Source organism: Tachyglossus aculeatus, chromosome X1 (genome assembly GCF_015852505.1).
Source record: "Tachyglossus aculeatus isolate mTacAcu1 chromosome X1, mTacAcu1.pri, whole genome shotgun sequence".
In the NCBI taxonomy this organism is placed as follows: domain Eukaryota; kingdom Metazoa; phylum Chordata; class Mammalia; order Monotremata; family Tachyglossidae; genus Tachyglossus; species Tachyglossus aculeatus.
The window spans coordinates 87572889-87595656 of record NC_052101.1 but is presented as its reverse complement, the minus strand read 5'-3'; the positions used below and the strand labels follow the sequence as shown (position 1 = coordinate 87595656).

The following is a 22768-nucleotide window of genomic DNA, read 5'->3' as shown; positions in this document are numbered from 1 at the left end:
TGAGTGCTAAACACACACACATCATCAGTGCAAGCCTAGTGATAATACTCCAGCCTGATCAACCCCACCTTTGTCTCTGGAAGGATAAATCAGTCAACATTGTAAGGAAGTTGGCTGCTTTAATTGCAGTGCTTATCTTCAAACGCTCAGTGGGACCGCTGGGTTTGGAGGAATGTACATATGCCATCTGGGAGAGCTGGGCTTTACGTTGATTCAATGAACAGCTTCTAATTAGCCGGAGGGTTTTCTGTTCACACAGACAGAAAAGCAGTTGTGGATAAGGCAAGACAGAAGTTCAAGGTAGTGTGGCCACTTTTGAGTTGAGCGGGCTCAGGATCTGTGGGTGGGATCCGATTACTTGAGGATTGAGACTGAGTGAGTTGGAGCATGAGCCGGAGACGATGTGGTTGGGATTAGGAATTTCGAGAGGGAACCAGGGTTTCCTTGGCACTCCTTGGAACAAGCTCCTTCCAATAAGCTCTTGTTTCTAGGGGCTTTCAATGAACGGAAATGTGTATTCACCCTGGAGGGAAGCAAAATCATTCCTGACAGAGCCAATCCTAATAGTATGCGGAGCATGCTGTTTTTGCAGCAGTTGCTGTGCGTTTGGGGAGTGTGAAAGAATGCCCTCCACCCCACTGCTACGGAAAAGGGCAGATGGACATTTGAGGTGGGGAAGAACCCAACTGAGGCAGATGTGGGTAGCCCAACTGTGCCCCTCTCTCCTTCCTCTCCCTGCACTGTGTTGCTTGATAGCTTGGCAACACAATGCTTTTTTAAAAACAACCGCGACAACAAAAAAAAGATGGGAAAAAAAAGTTCAAAATAAGGGGGGTTGGGGGAAAGAGGAAAAGAAGGGAAGGAGAAAGCAGGGTGGAAGCAAAAAAGTCACAGGCTCATATGTCTAGGCCCGGCCCTGACTCTCACCATATATGTTAATAAGGCTTCCTTTCCAATCTTGTTCTCTGAGATTAGAGTAAGGCACACATCTTAAATTTGTCAGGTCAGATACTGATGTGTCGTGGATTCTTTTGTTTTTTTTTTTCCCATCCTCCCTTTTCTGTCCTCCCGTCCTAATAGGTTGGTGTGCAGAAATCTTGGTGATTCTTCTTTGGTGTCTGATTCCCCCAAACAAATGGAGTACAGGACTCAGTCGTCACACCCCGCGTGAGGGAAGCCTTCAGTCCAAAATGGAGAAGAAGCGAAGAAAGAAATGATAGCCTTTTTCTAGGCTAAAGCACAAAAGACCATGAAATTTAACTTCTATTTACGTTGGACAAAACTGTAAGATTATCCAGTTGAACAGCACAGGAATGACAACATTTTGTTGAAACAGAAGTGAACTAATAGACCAGGAAGAAAGGCTTGATTAGTATTTATGGCATTTTGAGGCCATATCCTCTTATGAACATGAATTTTGCAAACATCTGGTTGCTGCTGATTGTGGTTTTACTCTGTGGCAAAAATCACCTGGGCAGCCGACTGGAAAACACCTCCCATGAGGCCAACCTGTGCCCAGGCTGTTCCCGCCTGACTTTGAAGGTGGAATTCTCTTCAACAGTTGTGGAACATGGTAATAGTGTTGTTTTAAAGATTGAAAATGCTGAGTTGTATCATTTTTCTAAACTGACAAGGTAGCTTTGGCCAAAAGATACTACCTTGCTCCTTTAATATTAACTGCAAAAATCAAATTAGCAGAGGGCTGTGCATAGTACCATGCTATTCTAGTGACCTTTTTTTTTGCCCCTGCCTCTTTTTGAGTGCAGTCGACGTGAATGGATCAAGGGAAACTTACATTAATAAATGCTATCAGCACCTTGATTCTTTGGTGGGTTTCCCTTTTAGGCGGAATATGTTCTGAAGAGAGATAGGCAGGGATTTTAGGTAATATTTTCAGTACCAGCTATCACCTGTGAAAAATTAATGCTTTCCCCATAGCTCCCTTTCACCACCACAGATTCCCATAAGGCAGTTTCATTTTAGATCTGTTACTGTAAGCAACAAATGCACTGTTAACATGATTGGAAAATGTTTTAGTATCACAAGTGCCTGCTTTGGAATACGGGGCTCATAAATTGTGTTTGAGTTAGTACCCCCACCAGAACAGTATAAATTATAAATTCTAGTGTTCATGATAAGAAAAATCCAGAATTTTTTGGTTGGTTGTGTGCGGAGGGAATTGCTTTTGGCAGTGAAAGGGATAGATGATGGTGATAATGATGGTATTTGTTAAGCGCTTACTATGTGCCAAGCACTGTTCTAAGCCCTGAGGTAGATACAGGGTAATCAGGGTAATCACGTGGGGTTTACAGTCTTAATCCCCATTTTACAGATGAGGTTACTGAGGCACAGAGAAGTTAAGTGGTTGCCCAAAGTCACACAGCTGATAAGTGGCGGAGTCGGGATTAGAACCCAAGCCCATGGTCTTGCCACTAAGCCACGCTGCGTCTCTTGATTGTAAGGTTCGTGAGGGTAGGGATTATGGATATTAATTCTGTTGCACTCTCTCAAACATTTAGTACAATGATCTGCACACGGGCACTCAATAAATACAGTTGATTGAAGGGATAAAAATGGAAATTCTGACCCTGCAGTTACCTCCAAAATACATCATGGCATACTTAGTTTTACTGTGTTTGATTTCAGAATATATTGTGGCTTTCAATGGATACTTTACAGCCAAAGCTAGAAGTAAGTTTATTTCAAGTGCACTGAAGAGCCGTGAAATAGAAAATTGGAGGATTGTACCACGCAACAATCCAGCCAGCGACTACCCTAGCGACTTTGAGGTAATCCAGATAAAAGAGAACCAGAAAGCTGGAGTGCTGACACTTGAAGATCACCCAAATATCAAGAGAGTAACACCCCAAAGGAAAGTCTTTCGTTCTCTCAAATATGCTGAATGTGAGTATTTTAAGAGGGAAGTACAACTGAGTTCATTTAGGGTCACGTATCTCATGTTTTTAGATGGGGCTTTGTTGTGTTCAAATTCCACAAAATCGCTGCTCTTCTGAAGAGTTTCATAGAGAGCGTTTTTCACCCATGAAAGCACCGATGACTTCTCGGCGCAGCAAATTTAGTACTTGAAAATGCCTTTGAGGTCTCCTTGCACCTGTGTCCTTGCTTCAAGGAGATGTTTTATTGTAGAAAAAATAAATTTGTAAGAGCATTTCAGTTTTGGCCTCTTCCTGGAGTTAATCAGTCCACAGACAGGTCAACCTCAGAAACGATGAGACAGTACACGCACAACTGTCCAGGGTGTGGATTAGAGAAGCTCTGAATATATGCACTCTTTTGCTTCCAGCTCTCCGTGCTCTTAGCTCATCATTCTCCTTCTTGCAGTATAAATTGTAGGTTTGATTTGGATGACTTTTTTTCCCTTAAATTCTATCTTGTGTTTGTGGCCAAATCTGATTTTTCAATCAGTGGTATTTATCGAGCGCTTCCTGTGTATTGAGCACCTGGGAGAGTACAAATCAAAAAGTTGGTAGACAAGTTCCCTGCTCAAAACGAACTTAATTAACCAAATTACATTTTGAAAACTGGGCCTAAGTCTTCTTGGAAGAAGGTAGTTTCAGTGGAACTCATTTTCAGATTAACAAACACAAATCTAGGGTCTCCTTAGGTGGGTTAATAAGAGAATTTACACTCTAGCACCGTCTGAGAACACAAGATGTTTTATAATATATTGATGACAATACCCTTAGATAGATCAAAGGTTTTCATAGTGAAATTAAAAAAATTTATTCCTTTCTTTCCATTCTTCTGTTGTCCACCAGACACCCAGACTGAGATCCCCTGCCCATATAAATGTGGAAACTAACACCCATTATATGTTAAATAATTGGCTCCTGTAAATGTGGTAATTGGTTATGAAACTGCAGTTACCTAGATACTTCTGTGCCCTGTCTTCTAGCCTGTTCTTCTTTCTTTATTTTCTCAGCATTTTAAGAGTGACAACTGAAAACCAGATCCAAATTTAGCTGATGTTACCAGATCACACACTTCACGGGGCTTTTTGGTTTTTCAGGACATCCAGAACGTTTCATTTTCAATGCGAAATCTAAATTTAGCACCAAGAATCACTGTGGGCATTTTAATGAAGTAAAATCACAACTCATGTAAATAACTGCTTAATGGAAACTGACATGAGTACATAGTATGGTATTTTTTTAGTGTCACCACACCCTCTGGGGCTTAGCCTGGAAAAGTTAAAATGAGAGTATAGTGATTAGTTTTGGAATTGGAGCACTAAGTAATTAACGCGGGAGTGAAATTCACCCACACTTTAGCTCTTAATGTCAAATTAGAGAATTTTCATTGATGAAATTTAAGAGAAGGTGAAAATTGCCGTGGCTTTCTTTGACAATGTATCTTTACAAATGGAAAAAGGGTGAATTGTGGCAAGCAAAAATACTTGAGATGTGTATTTAGGTTTTTTTTTTGCTTTGGAAGAGCCTATGCTAATAAAAATGTGATTATCCAAAGATGTGCTTAGGAGTAGTAGTCGTCATAGTACTGCAGCGTACTGTACTAAGGGCTTGGGTACAACAGGAAACTGACAAATTCCCTGCCCACAGGAGTTTACACTTTTAATAGGGGCGAAAGGATAATAACAAAATCTTTTCAATGAGAGTAATCCAAATAAAGAATAGACATATTAGTGCTAAGGATGGGTGTAAATAAATGTGAAGACGGCTTGTTGGAGGAGACGGGAGTTCAGGAGGGCTTGTAGACTGCACGAGTGTTCAGGGCTAGAGAGGAAGATTTGGGAGTTAGCATAGAGGTGATGATGATGATGATGATAATAATTGAAGACTCGTGAGCCGAGGAGCTCCCCGAGAGAGCTAGTGTAGAGTGAGAAGAATAGGGGACTCAAAACAGAGTCATGCGGTAAGAGATTGAGAGGTATTCTTTAATGAAATATCACTTGGGTCTCTCCTCAGACTCTCCAACCGTGTACCCTCTTAACTGAGCCTGAGTCTTCATTTGCTCTACACTTGTTATTTCTTTTTGAAAGAGAGGTAAAGATGCCAAATTTGGATGGAATTTCCTGTTTCTTCATCTTGAGTGATTTCTTTATCATTATCTTTATCTTCTAAGCACTTTGATACTCACCCCCATCCCCTCAGCACTTCTGGACATAACCTTATATTCTGCTGCTTCCCCGATCTGTAATTTATTTTTCTGTCTGGCTCCCCTGCTAGATTGTGTACTCCCCCAAGCACGTAGGATGTTGCTTTGCACACAGTAAGTGCTCAGTAAATACCACTGATTGATTGTTTCCTTTCATATTTTCATATTGTTTCATATTGTTTCCTTTCATATTAAGCGCTTAGTACAGTGCTCTGCACATAGTAAGCGCTCAATAAATACGATTGATGATGATATTTTCCCCTTTTCATTAAGTAGGAAACTCAACGGTAGTAGGTCTGTTACCTCCAGCCTATCTGAAATACTTTTTTAGTTAGGTTTTTTGGTTTTGGTTTGTGTTTTTGTTTACATGGTTCTTTTTTCCTTCAAAAGAGAAGAATTATCTATTTAAAAAGAAAAAGTTCCCGAATCAGTTTTTTATGTTTTTAAGTGTCTGTTCAAAGGAGAAACTTGATGTCAGTCAATCAGTGATATTTATTGAGCGCTTAAGTGTGCAGAGCACTGTTTTACAGATGAGGTAACTGAGGCCCAGCGTGGCTTAGTGGAAAGAGCACAGGCTTAGGAGTCAGAGGATGCGGGTTCTAATCCTGGCTCTGCCACTTGTCTGCTGTGTGACCTTGGGCAAGCCACTTAACTTTTCTGTGCCTCAGTTACCTCATCTGGAAAATGGGGATTAAGAATGTGAGCTCCACAGGTTGTGAGGTTGTGAGACAACCTAATTACCTTGTATCTACCCCAGGGCTTAGAACAGTACTTGGCACATAGTAAGTGCTTAACAAATATCATTATTATTATCATTGCCTGAGGTCACACAGCAGACAAGCGGCGGAGCTGGGATTGGAACTCGCGGGCCCCTGCTTTTTCCATTTGGCCAAGCTACTTCTCTATGTGTCAGATGCATCCGTGATGTAGCTCCTTCCTTACTCCTCCTTTTCTCTTCCACCTTTTTCCTGCCTCTTAATATTCTTGGCCTGAGACCCAGTTAAAACCCAATGAACCTCACTGGGGAGTTTGTAATTTCCAGTAGCTTGGTGAACAGCATAGCCAAGTTTATGACTCTCCTAGATCCCAGGGCAACTCCAGTCTCCTAGGACCACTTTGGGCCCACGGAGCCCAGGAAACTCATAGATGCCCGGAGACAGGCATGTCAAGCTCTTGGCCTGTGAGCAGCTTGTGACCTGCTGTCACATTCTGGGTAGCTCAGAGGGAGCAGCTGCTGTCGCTGCTGCTTCTCCCGGGTTTCCAGAGTGGCGAGGCCTTGCCTGCGGAGCCACTGATGATCCCTGGAAACCCAAGAGAGTGGGGTAGTTGGGGGAGGAGGATGTCACAGCGGAACCACCTAATAATAATTGTGGCATTTGTTCAGCACTTATTATGTGCCAGGCACCGTACTAAGTACTGGGGTGGATACAAGCAAATCAGGTGGGACACAGTCCCTGTCCCGCATGGCGGTCATAGTCTCAATCCCCATTTTACAGAGGAGATAACTGAGTCACAGTGAAGTGATTTGCCCAAGTCCCGTCCCCCTGGCAGCTCGGCTTCTGGCTCACTTGTCTGAAGGAGCCACTGCTGCTAGTCTCTGGGGGTTCTAGGGTGGCTCCATATGCTGGCCCTTTCTTCTCCATATCCCTTCTGGCACAGCACAGCTCTGGAAACTAGGGAGTAGTGACAGGCAGCCCTGATACCATCTTCAGCCCCGAACAAGGAGCCAGTCTGTCCAGCAATCATAGGGGAGGGGTGCCCTCACTTTGTCTCTCCATCCTCCCTTCTCTGTCTCTTAATCATATTTTTTGAGTGCTTACTATGTGCAAAGCAACGTATTAAGCACTTGGGAGAGTACATGTTACCTGCCCACAATGAGCTTACAGTCTAGATGGCGGGGGGGACAGACATTCATGTGAATAGATAATTTATCATATCTAATTTAAAGATATGTACATTAGTGTTGTGGGGGTGGGGTGACTATCAAAGATCCAAAGGTCACAGATTGAAGTGCATAAACAACGCAGAAGGGAGAGCGAGCCGGGGAAAAGAGGGCCTAATTGGGGAAGGCCTCTTGGAGGAGTTGCAATAGTAATAATGGTATTTGTTATTGAGTTGTGACCTTAATCGTTCTTTGAAGGTGGAGGTAGTGGTGGTCTGGCATATGTGGACGGGGAGGGAGCTCCAGGCTAGGGGGAGGATGTGGAAAAGGGGTCAGTGACGAGGTAGATGAGATTGGGGCACAGTGAGGAAGCTGACGCTAGAGGAGCGGAGTGGGTGGGCTGGGCTGTAGTAGGAGATCAGCGAGGTGGGATGGGGCGAGCTGAGTGCTTTAAAGCCGATGATCCGGAATTTCCGTTTGATGCGGAGGTGGATGGGCAGCCATCGGAGGTTCTTGAGGAGTGGGGAGACGTGGACCGAACGTTTTTGTTGATAGATGACCTGTGCAGCAGAGTGAAGCTTGGCATGGAGTGGGGAGAGATGGGAGGTCAGCGAGGAGTCAGATGCAGTAGTCAAGGCGGGACAGGATAAGTGCTTGAATCAGCATCATAGCAGTTTGGATGGAGAGGAAAGGGTGGATTTTAACAGTCCTCTCTGTATCTCTCTCTCCTGCTGTTACTGACCAGAGGAAAATCATCTGTGTGCATGTGTCTGTGGCTCATTCGTCTCTGTATCTCTCTCGGTGTTTCTCCATCCGTCTCTGTGGCTCTCGTCTCTCTTTTCTGCCACTTTCTCTTCCCTAATTTGGAAGCTCTGTCCCCATCCCCGTGGAAGCCTGTAGATTCGATACCAACCTCCATTTTCTTTTGTCTAATAATAGGATGCTGATTTTACAAATTATTTTTAGTTATTTTTAGCTTTTTAAGAATACATATATATATATATATATAGATGTATATATATATATATATGGCCACATTCTTAAAAAGCTAAATATACACACGCACACATATTTAACCCACCCACAGGGATCAGTTTGACATGCCTGCTCTAAAGGATCTGCTCCAGACTTGCTACAAGTTGAGACAACTCCTGGTGGAGATTTAGTTCCAAGATCCCCCTGGAAGTTCTGTTTAGCTTAGAGGGGCCCAAGCGAGGTGTCCAGTTATATTCCTGGAAAACCCAGAAGGATTTAAAAACAGCGTCTGCCCTCCTGGGTACCCAGGCTGAAAGGTAGTGGCCTGTTCCAGAGTAGCCATCTCCTCCAAGAGGCCTTCCCCGACTAAGCCCTCATTTCCTCTTCTCCCACTTCCTTATGTATTACACTGACTTACTTCCTTTATTCATTCCCCCCTCCCAGTCCTACAGTAGGTACGTACATATCTGTAATTTTATTTTATTTATATTAGTGTCTGTCTCCCCTTCTAGACCGTAAGCTCGTTGTGGGCAGGGAGTGTGTCTGTTATATTGTTGTATTATACTCTCCCAAGCGCTTAGTACAGTGCCCTGCACACAGTAAGCACTCAATAAATACGATCGACTGATTGACCAACCGTGTTTTTTTCAAGACCTCAACTCCCTCAAAACTCTGAAGCCAACAAGGGATTTGAGGTTGAATTTTTAATCCTAGAGCCACCCACTAGCTACCACATAGCTTAAAATGCATAGAAATCCCCGAGTTGTTCAATTATTGCCCAATAAAATGAGGCATTGCTAATGCAACCTGAGCCAAAACAAACATAACAGGTATACTTAACAGGCTTCTCATGTGAAGGGGGGTTGTAAAGAGGGAGGGGCTCAACCTTTGGGCAGTTCAATTTCATAAACCTCTTCAAGAGGTTGGCAACATATCAGTACATTTGGGTTTATTGACTTGTCCGCTGAGGCCATTCAACAGCCTTTCCGTTGTCGGTGACTTTCGCTTTTAGGCTCCAGCTAGAGGATCCGGTTCTATTTAGTCCATCATATACCATTTAGGAGCTTGAAAGTGTCATGCTTTAAAGCCTTGAGGGTTTTCTTTTCTCCTGATATTTCTCCTCTCTGCCTAGCCGATCCTCCACTGCCCTGCAATGAAACAAGGTGGACACAGAAATGGCAATCATCACGCCCCCTTAGAAGAGCAAGTCTCTCCCTTGGCTCTGGGTTTTGGCATGCAACAGGAAGGCATTCGAGTAGGCGTCTATTGCGAGCCATCCCTCGTCAAGTTGCTCAAACACTGCAGGCAGATGTGCTCTGGCAAATGGGTTATACAGGTAAGCTGTTTACTGGGGCATTCTTATTAACTGAGAAGTTATTCCCAGGTTTTACACATTTTGACGTATAGTCCATCTAACAACCCTCCACCTTATCACCCATGACTTAGTAATAATAATAATAATAATTATTACACGTAGAATAGCACCTGGCACATAGTAAGCGCATAACAAACACCACAATAATAATTACTAATTACTACTACTAATTACTATTATTATTGTGGTGTTTGTTAAGCACTTACTATGTGCCCGGTGCTGGTCTAAGCGCTAGGGTAGATGCAAGATAATCAGGTTGGACAGAGCCCCTGTCCCACATAGCACTTGCGGTCTTAGTCTCCGTTTTTGCAGATAAGGAAACCGAGGCCCAGAGAAGTGAAGTGATAAGTGGTGGAGCCGGGATTAGCACCCACATCCTTCTGATTCCCAGGCCCATGCTCTGTCCACTGGGCCACACTTCCACCACCCCATAAGAATAATAATCAATCAATGATATTTATTGAGCTCTTACTATATGTGCGGAGCACTATATTAAGTGCTTTCATTCATTCATTCAATCGTATTTATTGAGCACTTACTGCGTGCAGAGCACTGTACTAAGCACAAGGGAGGTACAAGTTGGCAACATATAGAGACAGTCCCTACCCAGCAGCAGGCTCACAGTCTAGAAGGGGGAGACAGACAAAACAAAACATAGTAATAATGATGGCACTTATTAAGCGCTTACTATGTGCAAAGCACTGTTCTAAGCGCTGGGGAGGTTACAAGGTGATAAGGTTGTCCCACGGGGGGCTCACAATCTTAATCCCCATTTTACAGATGAGGTAACTGAGGCACAGAGAAGTTAAGGGACTTGCCCAAAGTCACACAGCTGACAATTGGCAGAGCCGGGGTGTAGACAGGAGTACAGTATAACAGTTGGTATACAAGTTCCCCGCCCACAGAGAGCTTGCAGTCTAGAGGAGGAGCTTACAGGCTGGAAGGGGACTTAACAGTCTAATAATGATTGTGGCATTTGTTGAGGGCTTAGTATGTGCCAAGCACTGTATTCAACTCTGGGGTAGATACACTGCAGTCAGATCCCCATTTATTTTACTTGTACATATCTATTCTATTTATTTTATTTTGTTAGTATGTCTGGCTTTGTTCTCCGTCTCCCCCTTTTAGACTGTGAGCCCACTGTTGGGTAGGGACTGTCTCTATATGTTGCCAACCTGTACTTCCCAAGCGCTTAGTACAGTGCTCTGCACACAGTAAGCGCTCAATAAATACGATTGATGATGATGATGATGATGATCAGACACAGTCTCTGTCCCACATGGAGCTTGCAGTCCAAATGAGAGGGTGAACAAGCATTGAAACCCCATTTTACAGATGTGGAAACTGAGGTAGAGAAAAGATCACACAGCCGGCAAGGGGCGGAGCCAGGATTCGAACCAAGTCCTCTGACTGCCAGGCCTGTGCTCTTTCCACTAGGCTATGCTGCCCCTTAACATTTATTGATGTGTTTTCATTGCATACAGTTAAAGATATTTTCATTTGAATTCACGCCGAGGGCTGGTGATATGGGATGAGAATTGAGTTTTGTGCTGTGGACAGGCCTCGGTCTTCAGGTGTCGGGACCGAGGACCTGCATGAAGGAATTGAATGCAGTGCCAGTTTTCACAGCTCCGCTTGCACTCTACCATCCCATCCAGCTCTGTTTCCGTTGGGGTAGAGTGCGGCAAATGGGGAGGTGAGCAGGAGGTGCAGCATACAAAGATTGCTTTCCATGTAGGACTCATTTACTCCATAAGCGACCACAGCGTAGCGCCAGTGCCATGCCAGGGTGCCATAATCGGCATCGTGGCCCGGTGGAAAGAGCACAGGCCCGGGAGACAGAGGACCCACGTTCTTATTCCAGCTCTGCCACTTGCCTGCTTTGTGACCTTGGAAAAGTCACTTCCCTTCTCGGTGCCTCGGTTTCCTCATCTGTATAATGGGGAGTCAGTACCGGTTCTCCCTCCCACTTAGACTGTGAGCCTCGTGTGGGACAGGGACTAGATCCGACTTGATTGTCTTATCTATCCGAGCCCTTGGCATGGTGCCGGGTACACGGTAAACACTTAACAAACACTGCGATTATTAATATTATTATTATTATTACCCAGGAGGTGGTTGCTTTTGGAGTCACTGCATTCTTCACCACCTACATTAGCTATTTTTCAGGATTACTGCTGGGCCTATCTTACTTGGACACTTCAAGGGGTTCCGTCTGTCAGAAACCTTCACCCCAACGATGGCAGACCCTCAGCAAGCGTTCCCTTACTTGCCGAGCTAGGACCAGAACCCACCTGATTCCCAGAGCTGTCCTCTTTCCGCTGCAACAAATAGCAGACTTCTAGACTGTGAGCCCGCTGTTGGGTAGGGGCCGTCTCTATATGTTGCCAACTTGTACTTCCCAAGCGCTTAGTACAGTGCTCTGCACACAGTAAGCGCTCAATAAATGCGATTGATTGATTGGTTGAAATAGCAGGGCTGCCTAGTTAGTAGGAAATAAATCTGAAGGTGAGAGGATTGTGGTTTGGCGGATGGACAAAGAGAAGTATGAGTGGAAAGCTCCGCGGTGAGAGAGATCTGGCCAAACTCATCCCCTTTGTCTTTTTAATGGTATTAAGCACTAACTATGTGGCAGTCACTGTACTAGGCGCCGGGGTGGATACAAGATAATCAGGTTGGGCACGGTCCTTGTTCCCGACAGGGCTCACAGTCTTAATCCCCATTTTACAGATGAGGTAACTGAGGCACAGAGAAGTGAAGTGACTTGTCCAAGGTCACACAGCAGACAAGTGGCAGAGCTGGGATTAGAGCCCAGCTCCTTCCTACTCCCAGGCCCATGTTCTATTGAATCCCATAAGGGTCAAGAGAAGGGTATTAAACCCGAACTAGTGGCTCATAAAGGGGAGTGGCGTGTCGGGGTGAACCATATCTGTGGCAGTTCCTTCCCAGGAGAGTTTAGGCTGTTTTAGGCAAGGCTGTGCTTCCCTGTTGCAGACTGAACTGGTGTCTCCATCCAGGATTACGCCTTGGTCTCCCTTGTGCTTCGTCTTGGGAGGTCTCAAGACCTCGGTGCTCAACGGGCTTTTTAGCCAGGGCCTCCTGGATTTGGAGAGTTTAACGGGACCCAGTGAGTGCCTTTTCGATGATGATGCTAAAGAATAAGCCCTGGTCTTGTGGATAAGTCTGCTTGCTATCATCTTACTAGAGATCAGTGTCCAGCTCTCTTCCTCCCTTCAAAGCCCTACTGAGAGCTCACCTCCTCCAGGAGGCCTTCCCAGACTGAGCCCCCTCCTTCCCCTCCCCACAGCACCTGTATATATGTTTGTACATATTTACTGTTCTATTTATTTTGTTAATATGTTTTGTTTTGTTTGTCTGTCTTCCCCTTCTAGACTGTGAGCCCGCTGTTGGGTAGGGCCTGTCTCTATATGTTGCCAACTTGTGCTTCCCAAGCGCTTAGTACAGTGCTCTGCACACAGTAAGTGCTCAATAAATACGATTGAATGAATGAATGAATGAATGATGGGGAAGGTTGAGGACAGAAAATTAAAAATAGGAGTCGGGATGGATGGGTGAAAGGTCAAACAAAGGGCAACCATCATGTTACTTTTGAAGCGTGCCTACTGCTTATAATCATTGAAATAGTACCCCGTGTGAACACCAAGCCAAGAAAGTGATTTCTTGACAAGTAAATACCTTTCTCTTATCTCCCCCTGAAATAGGTGCTAGTGTAAGAGTTGCTGTTTTTGATACTGGGCTGAGTGAAAAGCATCCTCACTTCAAAAATGTCAAAGAGAGAACCAACTGGACTAATGAGAGAACCTTAGATGATGGTAAGTGGACTAAGCAAAATTTTGGAAGTAAAGGGGGCATATGGTTTCAGATTGTCTATTTTTGATATTTCGGTCTGATGCCAGGTGTGAAATTTGTCTCTCCCGACCCCATTGCTTGTAATTTTTGATGTTCTGATGCTAGATCGTTTATAGTATGTAGTCTTGGTCCTGAACAAGGTAAAAGCACCATCCCGGCTCATTAGGAGCTTGTTACTGAACTAAACATGATGGACCGCATATTTCAAGTTCTTTGTTGAGAGCAAATGCAAACTCTTGATGGGGAGTTCCACCAGCTTGCTGTGTCCCATGTAACTGCTTTTATTTAACAGTTTTTATTCCTCGCTAAATCCAAGCCCACCCCCACCCACCCCACGCTCCAGGCCAGCCTTCTTGAAGTTCCCTACTTAACGTCCTCCCTCTTCCACCTAATAAAACGGTTGTTTAAGTTATTCCTCATTTGTCCAACTTCCTCTCTGCTCCCATCCTCCGATGCACATCGATCCCTTTCTTAGGCTGCAACTTGCTTCCCCTCCAGAAAACTTTCTCTGACTTCTATCAGCCCGCTACCAACCCTCAAGCTCAAGTTCCCTTCCTCCACGGCACAGTCTTGTAATTACGTGGTACTTTTTTGTTGCTCACGTTGCCTCCTTCAGCGGTCTGTGAGCTTTTCTAGTCCCGGGATGGAGTCCAGTTTACGATCTGTGGCTCCTAGCGTCGAACGCAGTGCCGTACGCTCAGTAGGCATTAGCGACCTTGAATCTCTCCCCCGGTTGCCGCTCCCAGAGCTGCAGCCTACCGTCTCGGAACCGAAGAGGGAGAAGACACGCTTTCAGCTTCTTGCTGAATTCTTTGGCTGCAACCCAAAGATTGCTCGGGCGCTGTTGAAGCCAGGCTGTCCGCTGAATGGTTCCAGGTAACCAAGAGCCCCGGCCTCCGGACCACACACAGCGTGTGCACAAGAAAAAGCGCTGGGTGGAAGACAGAGAAGCCAGCAAACAGAACCTTTGCCAAGATTGGGCTGGGGAAGGCCAGGGGTTGGGCTCCGGCTGGCCCGGGTGCCCGGGTGCCCCAGTTGAACGGGAGAGGGTGCGGCTGCTGAAGTCAGCCGACTCCCCAGGGACACGATGGCGGCCGTCCTGGTCTCCCCTGCTTCTCTGCAGAAGGCTCTGTGAGCTTGTTGGGATTTCAAGGCCCGGCATCCTGCGGGGACCACCCCTGCCTCTGTGCAAACATGGCTCTGCCCCACCCAGAAGCGGTAGTAGCTCCGGCCAAGGCTTATAGCTGATGAGTGTCCCCTCTTGTGATGATCAGACTGGGCCCCAGGATTCGGGGCCTGTGCAAGGCTCTTCCAGCACAAATAAAATCCCCCCAAATGCCAGGGAAGCATATTTCCCTGAGGCCCTTACTGGGCTGCAGGGCTGCTCCGTGTAGGGCCATTGTGGGTGAAAGTATTCATTGCGCCCCATCTTTCATAAAGCTGTGGAGGTCGCTTAAGACTCTTCAGCTTTACTTGGGTCCAGACTTCCTCTTTGCAGGAGGGAGAAAAGCATGTAACAAGGATCTGCGGATGATGCTTTACTATGCTTTTTTGGTTGGCTGGATAGAAGAGGAGGGATAGGGTCAAAGGGGGACAGCACTGTCTGGGGAGGCCTTCCTGGAAGGCTATGGGGAAGTTTGAGGGGTAGGACGCCGTTGTAGGGGTTGTCTAGAGGGAGGTCATTTGCTTCAGGGGAGAAATTAGAAAGGTGCTGTAAGTAGGTGTGGTTTCTCTTTTGAAGCCCTTCATCAGCTATGAGCTTTCTGCAGAGGGCAGCGAGGAATTCAGTGAGAGAGCTTTGCTTGGCCCAGAGCCAGGCTTGCAGAAAGAATTGCTCCAGACTTGGGCCAAGATGGATGGTCTGCCTATCTCCTCCATCCCTCTCTCCTTCCCTTTCTCCTTCCCTCCCTCTTTCTTCCCTTCCCTCTCTTTTGCTTCCTCCCCAATTTCCCCGGTTTTGGGCCTCTTAGGATCTCGATTAAGGGGTGTCATGGCTCCTGGCAAGCATGGGGGCTGTGTCACTGCACCACGGATGCGCTGTTTTGTACGTGGGTGGACACCCCTGCATGTTTACGGGGACGACCGTGGATGTGCAATGCATGGTGGCATCCCCAGACCTAACCCCCCACCTCCCCAACCTGGGCGGTCCATAGGCTGAGGGCCTGGCCAGTTTTTATCCTGGGTCAGGCCCTCGATTTTTGGCCCACGAAAGACTCATGGGAAGTGCTCAAGCAAGGGCTCTGGAAATGGAATCTGTGTAAACTCCTTCCTTTTTGAAATGTTTGGTTTTTGGGGGACAAATAACCAATTTTTTTGTTTAATTTCTTATTTCTACTTATGGGCAACAGGTTTGGGCCATGGGACATTTGTAGCAGGTGTAATAGCCAGCATGAGGGAATGCCAGGGATTTGCTCCAGATGCAGAACTGCATATTTTCAGGGTCTTCACCAACAATCAGGTAGATATTTTGAGGTTTTAAAAAATCATTATGTTTTAATACAAGCTATTAGGAAATGGCCCAGCTTTGGGGTTATAAGATTCCTGTTACCATTGATGTGCTTTCTCTAAAACTTTCTTTAGTTTATAAAACATGTGCGCTCGTTTCCAGATTGCTTTCTGTTGTCAATCCTTAATTATTATTAGTCTAGTGGCTCTGTTCCAGTTAGCTATACTCAGCCTTCTGCCTCCAAATGTAAAATATCGAGATCCCAGCAAGTGTTAAAAATTCCATTTAACCTTGTGGATGCTCTATCCTTTTGTCCCTCTGTATTCTAGTTCTTTAGGCTCTGTTGTAGCTCTCTTACATCCGTACTGGAATATTAAAAGGGATGTTGGGGGGGGGTTTGATTTTTAAACAGGTCTCATATACATCTTGGTTTTTGGATGCTTTCAACTATGCTATTTTAAAGAAGATTGACGTGTTAAACCTCAGTATTGGGGGCCCTGACTTCATGGATCATCCTTTCGTTGATAAGGTTTGTGAAGAAGAAAAATGACTTTCCCGTCATGCCGTAATGGCTTTAGAGCTACTCTGGATCAATTCCCACCGCCTTTTCTCGTCGGCAATCCAGACGTCTCTGTTCGGTGATACCTCCCCGTGGGTCATCTTCCCAGCCTGCGGTTGCTCTTTTAGTTTCATTGGCTCTATTCTGTTCTCAAGCATCATCCATATTTCTGTTCAGTTTCTGTTCAGGTTTAAAAAAAAAAAAGTAGGAAAGCATCTTTTCCTCTTTGGACTTTTCAGAGGCATTTGGCCCTGGGAAATCCCCAGAGGGACCCTAATGCCTTTCACTGCTGCTTATCTGGGTCCAGGCCCCCACAAGTTGCCATGCCCAAAGCACTGTTATACCAGAAAGTGGACTGTAAGTTTCGAAGCGAGGTGTACTGTTGCTACTTAAGCCTTTTTGCATCTTACAAAAAGCTCCTTTCACTGTGAAGTAAATTTAGCAGACAGTAATTACTACTGTATAGCAAGAGATAAATGAAAGGTTGGGAGCTGAAGGAGGAGGATCCATAAACAGTTGAGAGAGAGAGAGAGAGAGATAACAGTGTCCATCCACCTTAGAGCATCGGTCTTCCAAGTTCCTCTTCATTGTTGTTTATTTTGAGAGGATGTGGAAGGTAAATGAACATGGCCAAACTCTTCTGGGATACATTTGAAAGGAATATTTTTCCCATCTTCTCCCTCCCTCCCTTCTCCAAATGCACCCAGCTGAGTCCCTGCTGACCTCCCATCACACCTACCGGGCTTAGGCCATATACTGGAGTGGAGTGAAGAAGTGTGTTTGATCCGTGCCGTCTGCTTCCCTCCTTTGGCATGGAAAATTGGCAATTGACTCTTCAGACAATATTGGTGATCCCGTGTCTGTCTACCTGGCCTCCGAGTTTGCTGGTTGTTCCGCTCTTCCTTAGGCTTTCCCTCAAATGTCATTGAGTATGTTTTCAGTAATGACTAATTGGCTGGTTGTCACAGTTACAAGACCTTCTTTTCTTAAATACTGACACTGCTTTGGTCTTTTCCCTAGATTTCTTATTTTATGGCTGTACATCTTGGTGGCATAAGTCTAGCAGAAACTACATGTAATGCAATGATAATCCTTTTAACTGCTGGTCCTTCTTCGAGAGCGGCATGTGGTTTTTCAGCTGAGAAGCCACTGCTCTGTGAAAAAGGAAACTCAGTTCAATTAATTTGTAGTGTCCTGCATTTTAAGCATCCAGCAAATCAGAAATACATAAAAGAGGGATTAGGGGATGTTAAGTCAGTGTTGATACCATTGTTTCCTTGTGTTTTGGATTTGTGTCCTGCGTTCAAATTCCAACAGATAGTCGGCTCAGTGGGCAGAGCCAATTTTGAGGTTACGTAGGGCACCTTGGATGTCACTGATACAATTACATCCATTTACCAGCCTGGTTTAGGACTACTAATCACTAAATCATGATTTGTCTACAGTTTTTTTTTTTCTAGTTTTTTTTTTAATTTTGTGTTGGTGCTCTTGAAAAATTATCTACAATACTTACTAAAGCTACAGTAAAAGTTCATTAAAATGTGTGCCAATTTTGCAGGTTTGGGAATTGACAGCTAACAATGTGATTATGGTTTCTGCTATTGGCAATGATGGGCCTCTGTATGGGTGAGTAGCTTGAGAACTGTCATAAGAATGGTCATTTTTTTTTCACAGACATTGCTGTTTTTGTGGAAAATACCCCAAGTAGTCAGTTTATAGGCTAACCCCCATATTCATTCAGGTTAAGGGGGTTTATATTTTTTCACATGGATTGGCTGTTACCTCTTGTCGGTTTGTGATGCGACAGGAAAATTTATCTACAAAAGCAACAGGTTCTTGAAATGTTTACCTGGACACACTTTGTTGATTTGGTAACCTCAGACAGCTTGCCATTCAAAATATCAGCAAACTAAGTGAAGTCTTGTTTGCTCTTGGAGGATAATTACATTTGTCTGAAGCCCCAGATTATTTTTCCCATTCTTTTACTGATTTGTGTGTCTCTGGGTAAATCACAGAATTGCTCTTTTTCAGCATTTCATTTGTCAGATAGGTTAATCAGACTTAATTGTTGGTAAGGGGCTTTGGGATATTTGCCTGAGAATTGCTGTAGTAGTAAAGGTGCTGCCAGTTTGATAGTTACTAGGTGAGCCCAAGAGTCTGAAAGTCCTAAAAATCCACTTTGAACACATTTTACAAGGCGGTCAAGTAAAAAACATACCTTTCCAAACTAATCGAGTAAAAAGCGAATCTTGAGTTGCCCAAAGAAGCAGAATAGTGCTTCCTATCCACTTGGTTCTTCCTTCATCCATCTTGTACCCTCTTTACCTTCTCCTTGTCTCCCATCAGTGATCTTTGCTGCTTCACTAATATTCTGGGCCAAATTGGTCAGAGGCATTTCTAAGAAACATACTGGATGCAGGGAAGATGTAAATTAAGTTGCATATACCCCTACTGTTCTACCTGTAAATATCTTTAGGTTTGTCTTCCCCATTAGAGTGTAAGCTCTTGGTGGGCAGGGAATGATTCTAACATTACACTTCCCAAGGGCTTAAGAAGAGTGCCTTGAACCCAGTGGGGGCTCGGTAAATAAGACGACTATTACTGCTCACTGCCGGAACCACTGAGCTATAGCTTTCCAAAGGGAGAGGTGGGGATTGGGAAGATTTCAGGAGACTTTTCCTTTGGCTCTGTTGAAAGTACAATTAAAGTAGACGGGCCTCTAGATACCTGGAAGATTGGGGTGTCTAAAGGGGCCGTTCTGAACGTTTAGATAAAGGCCGTGTGTCACAAAATCATCATTAAGAGCTTAGGAGTCTTGTCTTCCTTACTTTAAAAGGTGTGTAAATTCAGCTTTGTGAGGTTGCCAGAGGCAGAGAAATTGCCTTGACGGCCACAGCTTTGCCCCACCAAACACCCTGAACCTGAAACTGTGAGCCCGTCGTTGGGTAGGGACCGTCTCTATATGTTGCCGACTTGTACTTCCCAAGCACTTAATACAGTGCTCTGCACACAGTAAGCGCACAATAAATACAATTGAATGAATGAATGAATATGACAAAAAACATTGGGGAATGCAGCTCAATTGCAATAATTGCCAAGGGCCTAGCACTGTCCAATCCTGGGAAGGTTGTGTTAGAATGTGAACCTTAATGAGGTCTTCTGGGTGGGATTTTGCCATGATAGAATATTCATTTTCTGATTGCTCTCCCTTACTTGTCCCCCGCCCTTCCTATTTTTGTACTCCTATTCAGCACACTCAATAACCCTGCGGATCAGATGGATGTGATAGGAGTCGGTGGAATTGACTTTGAAAATAATATCGCTCGGTTTTCTTCTAGGGGGATGACCACCTGGGTAAGTGTCTCTATACTATTTACCAATTAAAAAAAAAAAAAATCCTTTCTGAGTTTAAGAATGCCAGTTGTGAAATTTATAAAGCCATAAGCATTAGTGGTGTTTTAATTGCCACATGATAAGCCAAGCTATCTGACATTAATGTTTAACGGCAGTAAAACACTGATAAAGTAAGTTGGGCACCCTTCCCAGACATGGGTTCTTTCAGGCCAAAGTGGGTTGGGAGTTCTGGTTCCCTACCTTCATGGCAAATGTCTTGCTTCGGACTTCCCGGAGTACAGTTCTAGGGACCATTGGTAGAAAAGCATGGGGCTTTTTCTGTTGAATCCAGATTCAAGAAGTGTATTTGAGGGATTTGGCAGTCTAGGAATTACACTCAGAAGCAGGTGGGTAGTCAAGCTGGAGTGACTTGCGTCCTGCAGGCAGCAGCCATAAGCAGACAACCAGAAATATCTTTCATCAGGCTAAACTTCCCATTGGCTTCTCCCGGACCATTGGTCTCTCCCAGTCCGTTCCCATTCGATCGGATTATTTCAGTCCCATAGAGAAGGGACTGCAGTAATCCAGTCTTTAGGTGAACTTGACCAGGCATTTTGGACCTTTTTAGAAGCTCTAGCCCTGTAGTCTTGAGGTTTGATCTGAGCTACTTGGCTCCCTCACTCTCCTCTCCTGCCCTCCCTCAGCACCCGGGCACACATGTACCACACAGACGTCTTCCTTGGGAGTTGGAGACAAGGAAATGGGGTGGCAAGCAGCCTGAGCAAGTGCTGCTCCTGCTGGCTCCTTGCAATTCGTGCTTCCAGGGAATTCGAAAGGCAGAAGCATCAGAAACAGTTCCTCCTCCAACCCGCTCCCAGGGCTGCTTCATGCTGGGGTCCCCAGTCTCTCCTGGAGTCTACCAAGAAGCACCCCAGATGAGGCAGGAGCCGGTGCCACTGCCAAAATGGCCAAATCCCTTTCGGCCCTTTGAACTACCCCTGCTTCAAAAAATTTGCCCTGGGTTGCCGTGATGAGATTTAGGACTGTGAGCAGAGCCACCATGTCTGCTGTTCACAAGCGGAAACATGAGCTCCTCATTTTGATCCATCATTGGTGTTTATTAAGTCATTTCTGCGTGCAGAGCACTGTCCTAAACGCTTGGGAGAGGACGGCACAGCAGCATCGGTAGACACGTTCCCTGCCCACAACCAGCTTACAGTCTAGAGGGGGAGACAGACGTTAGTATAAATAAATTACAGATATGTACATAAGTCCTGAGGGTGGGGTGAGTGTCAAGTGCTTAAAGGGTACAGTTCGAAGTGCACAGATGACGCAGAAGGGAGAGGGAATAGGGGGAAAGAGGGCTTTAAACAGGGAAGGCCTTAATAAGGCTTTGCAGGTGAGGAGAGCGGTGGTCAGGCATATATGGAGGGCAGGGAGTTGCAGGCCAGAGGCAGGATTCAGGAAAAGGGGTCGGCAGCGAAGTAGATGAGATGAAGGCACAGCGAGCAAGCTAATGGTTTTGGTAACAGGTGCAGCTAAGCTCATTGGAGGCAAGGCTGGTCTCGGGCGCTCTGGCCCAAGTTCACCCCAACTCTCTGGTAGGCCTGAGGTATCCTTAAACCAAGGATTCCAGTCAGGCCTTTGCACTCCCTTGAAACACAGCCTTAGCTAGAAAGTGTGGGAGAGTGTAGAGTGTTCCCAACCAGGTTGGCGATTAAGTACTTGCAGTGGGTGCATACATTTCAAGCACAGAATAGAAGGAGCATTGTAGTCTCCCAAGTTCAGTGCTCTGCCCCCAGTAAGCACTCAATGAATACCACTGATTGGGAAGTGCAAAGAGGTTGAATTCTCTCATCGTCATCTCGAACGGCATTTGTTGACTATCTACTGTGTGCTGAGCGCTGTACTGGGCACTTTGGGAACATATAATGGGAGTCCCAGACCATTAGAGTGCAAGCTCTTAGGGGACAGGGAATGTGCCATTTCTCTCTGATATACTTTCCCAAGTGCTTAGTACGGTGTATTGCACTCAATATTACCACTAGGCCCAGTCCCCGCCCTTGAAGGGATCACATTCTAATGGGTTCCAGGACCACTCCTTAGCTATACCTCCTTAGAGCTTAATCCTGGAGAATTGGGATAAATAAATTCTAGGTTAAAACCTCTAGGTTTCTGAAGTGATTTTTTTTGGTTTACCTGGCATAACCCCCCCCCCCCCCCACACACACACACATAGCACTTTAGGTACACGTCTTTATTATACTATATTGTTTCCTCCTACGTATAATTTATTTTAGTGTCTGCCCTCCTTGAGTGTAGGGATCTCGCACTTTCCCAAATACTTAGTACAATGCTCTGTACATCCCAGCCTGCACACTCTGCTCCTTTGGTGCTAACCTTCTCACTGTGCCTCATTCTGGCCTGTCCCGCCATCACCCCCTGACCCACTTCCTACCTCTGGCCTGGAATGTCCTCCCTCCTCAAATCCACCAATCACACTTCCCCCCTTCAAAGCCCTACTGAAGGCTCACCTCTTCCAGGAGGCCTTCCCAGACTAAGCCCCCCTTTTCCTCAGCTCCCCCCTTCCATCGCCCCGACTCGCCCCCTTTGCTCTACCTCCCCTCCCCGCCCCACAGCACTTGTGTATATATGTACATATCTATAATTCTATTTATATTAATGCCTGTTTTCTTGTTCTGATGTGTATTTATATCTATAATTCTATTTATATTGATGCTATTGATGCCTGTTTACTTGTTTTGATGTCTGTCTCCCCCTTTCTAGACTGTGAGCCCGGTGTGGGCAGGGATTGTCTCTCTTTGTTGCTGAATTGTACTTTCCAACGACTTAGTACAGTGCTCTGCACACAGTAAGTGCTCAATGAATACTATTGATTGAATGAATGAATAAGCATTCAATAAATACTGTTGATTGATTGCATGTAAACCTACTGTGTGTTCAGTAATCAATCAGTGGTATTTATTGAATGCTTACCGTGCACTGCACTATATTGCCGATTTGTACTTCCCAAGTGCTTAATACAGTGCTCTGCACACAGTAGGCGCTCAGTGCTTTGCACATAGTGCTTAATAAATGCCATCATTAATAAATACGACTGAATGAATGAATGAAGAGTACAGTACAACAGAGTTGGTAGACACGTTCCCTGCCCACAGGGAGCTAATGCAG

At 45.2% G+C, this 22768-nt stretch overlaps 1 protein-coding gene across 1 annotated transcript in view; it reads left to right on the top strand.

The window, feature by feature from the left end:
• Window positions 1–22768, top strand: part of MBTPS1 (membrane bound transcription factor peptidase, site 1) — a 49517-nt gene that overhangs the window by 9066 nt on the left and 17683 nt on the right. Inside the window, exons 3-10 of the mRNA XM_038771925.1 lie at window positions 1081–1573; window positions 2647–2904; window positions 9126–9329; window positions 13091–13201; window positions 15587–15696; window positions 16097–16213; window positions 17802–17869; window positions 19495–19597. Of these exons, the coding sequence (XP_038627853.1) occupies window positions 1405–1573; window positions 2647–2904; window positions 9126–9329; window positions 13091–13201; window positions 15587–15696; window positions 16097–16213; window positions 17802–17869; window positions 19495–19597 (1140 nt within the window). The 5' untranslated portion in view covers window positions 1081–1404. The remainder of the gene's footprint in view (window positions 1–1080; window positions 1574–2646; window positions 2905–9125; window positions 9330–13090; window positions 13202–15586; window positions 15697–16096; window positions 16214–17801; window positions 17870–19494; window positions 19598–22768) is intronic.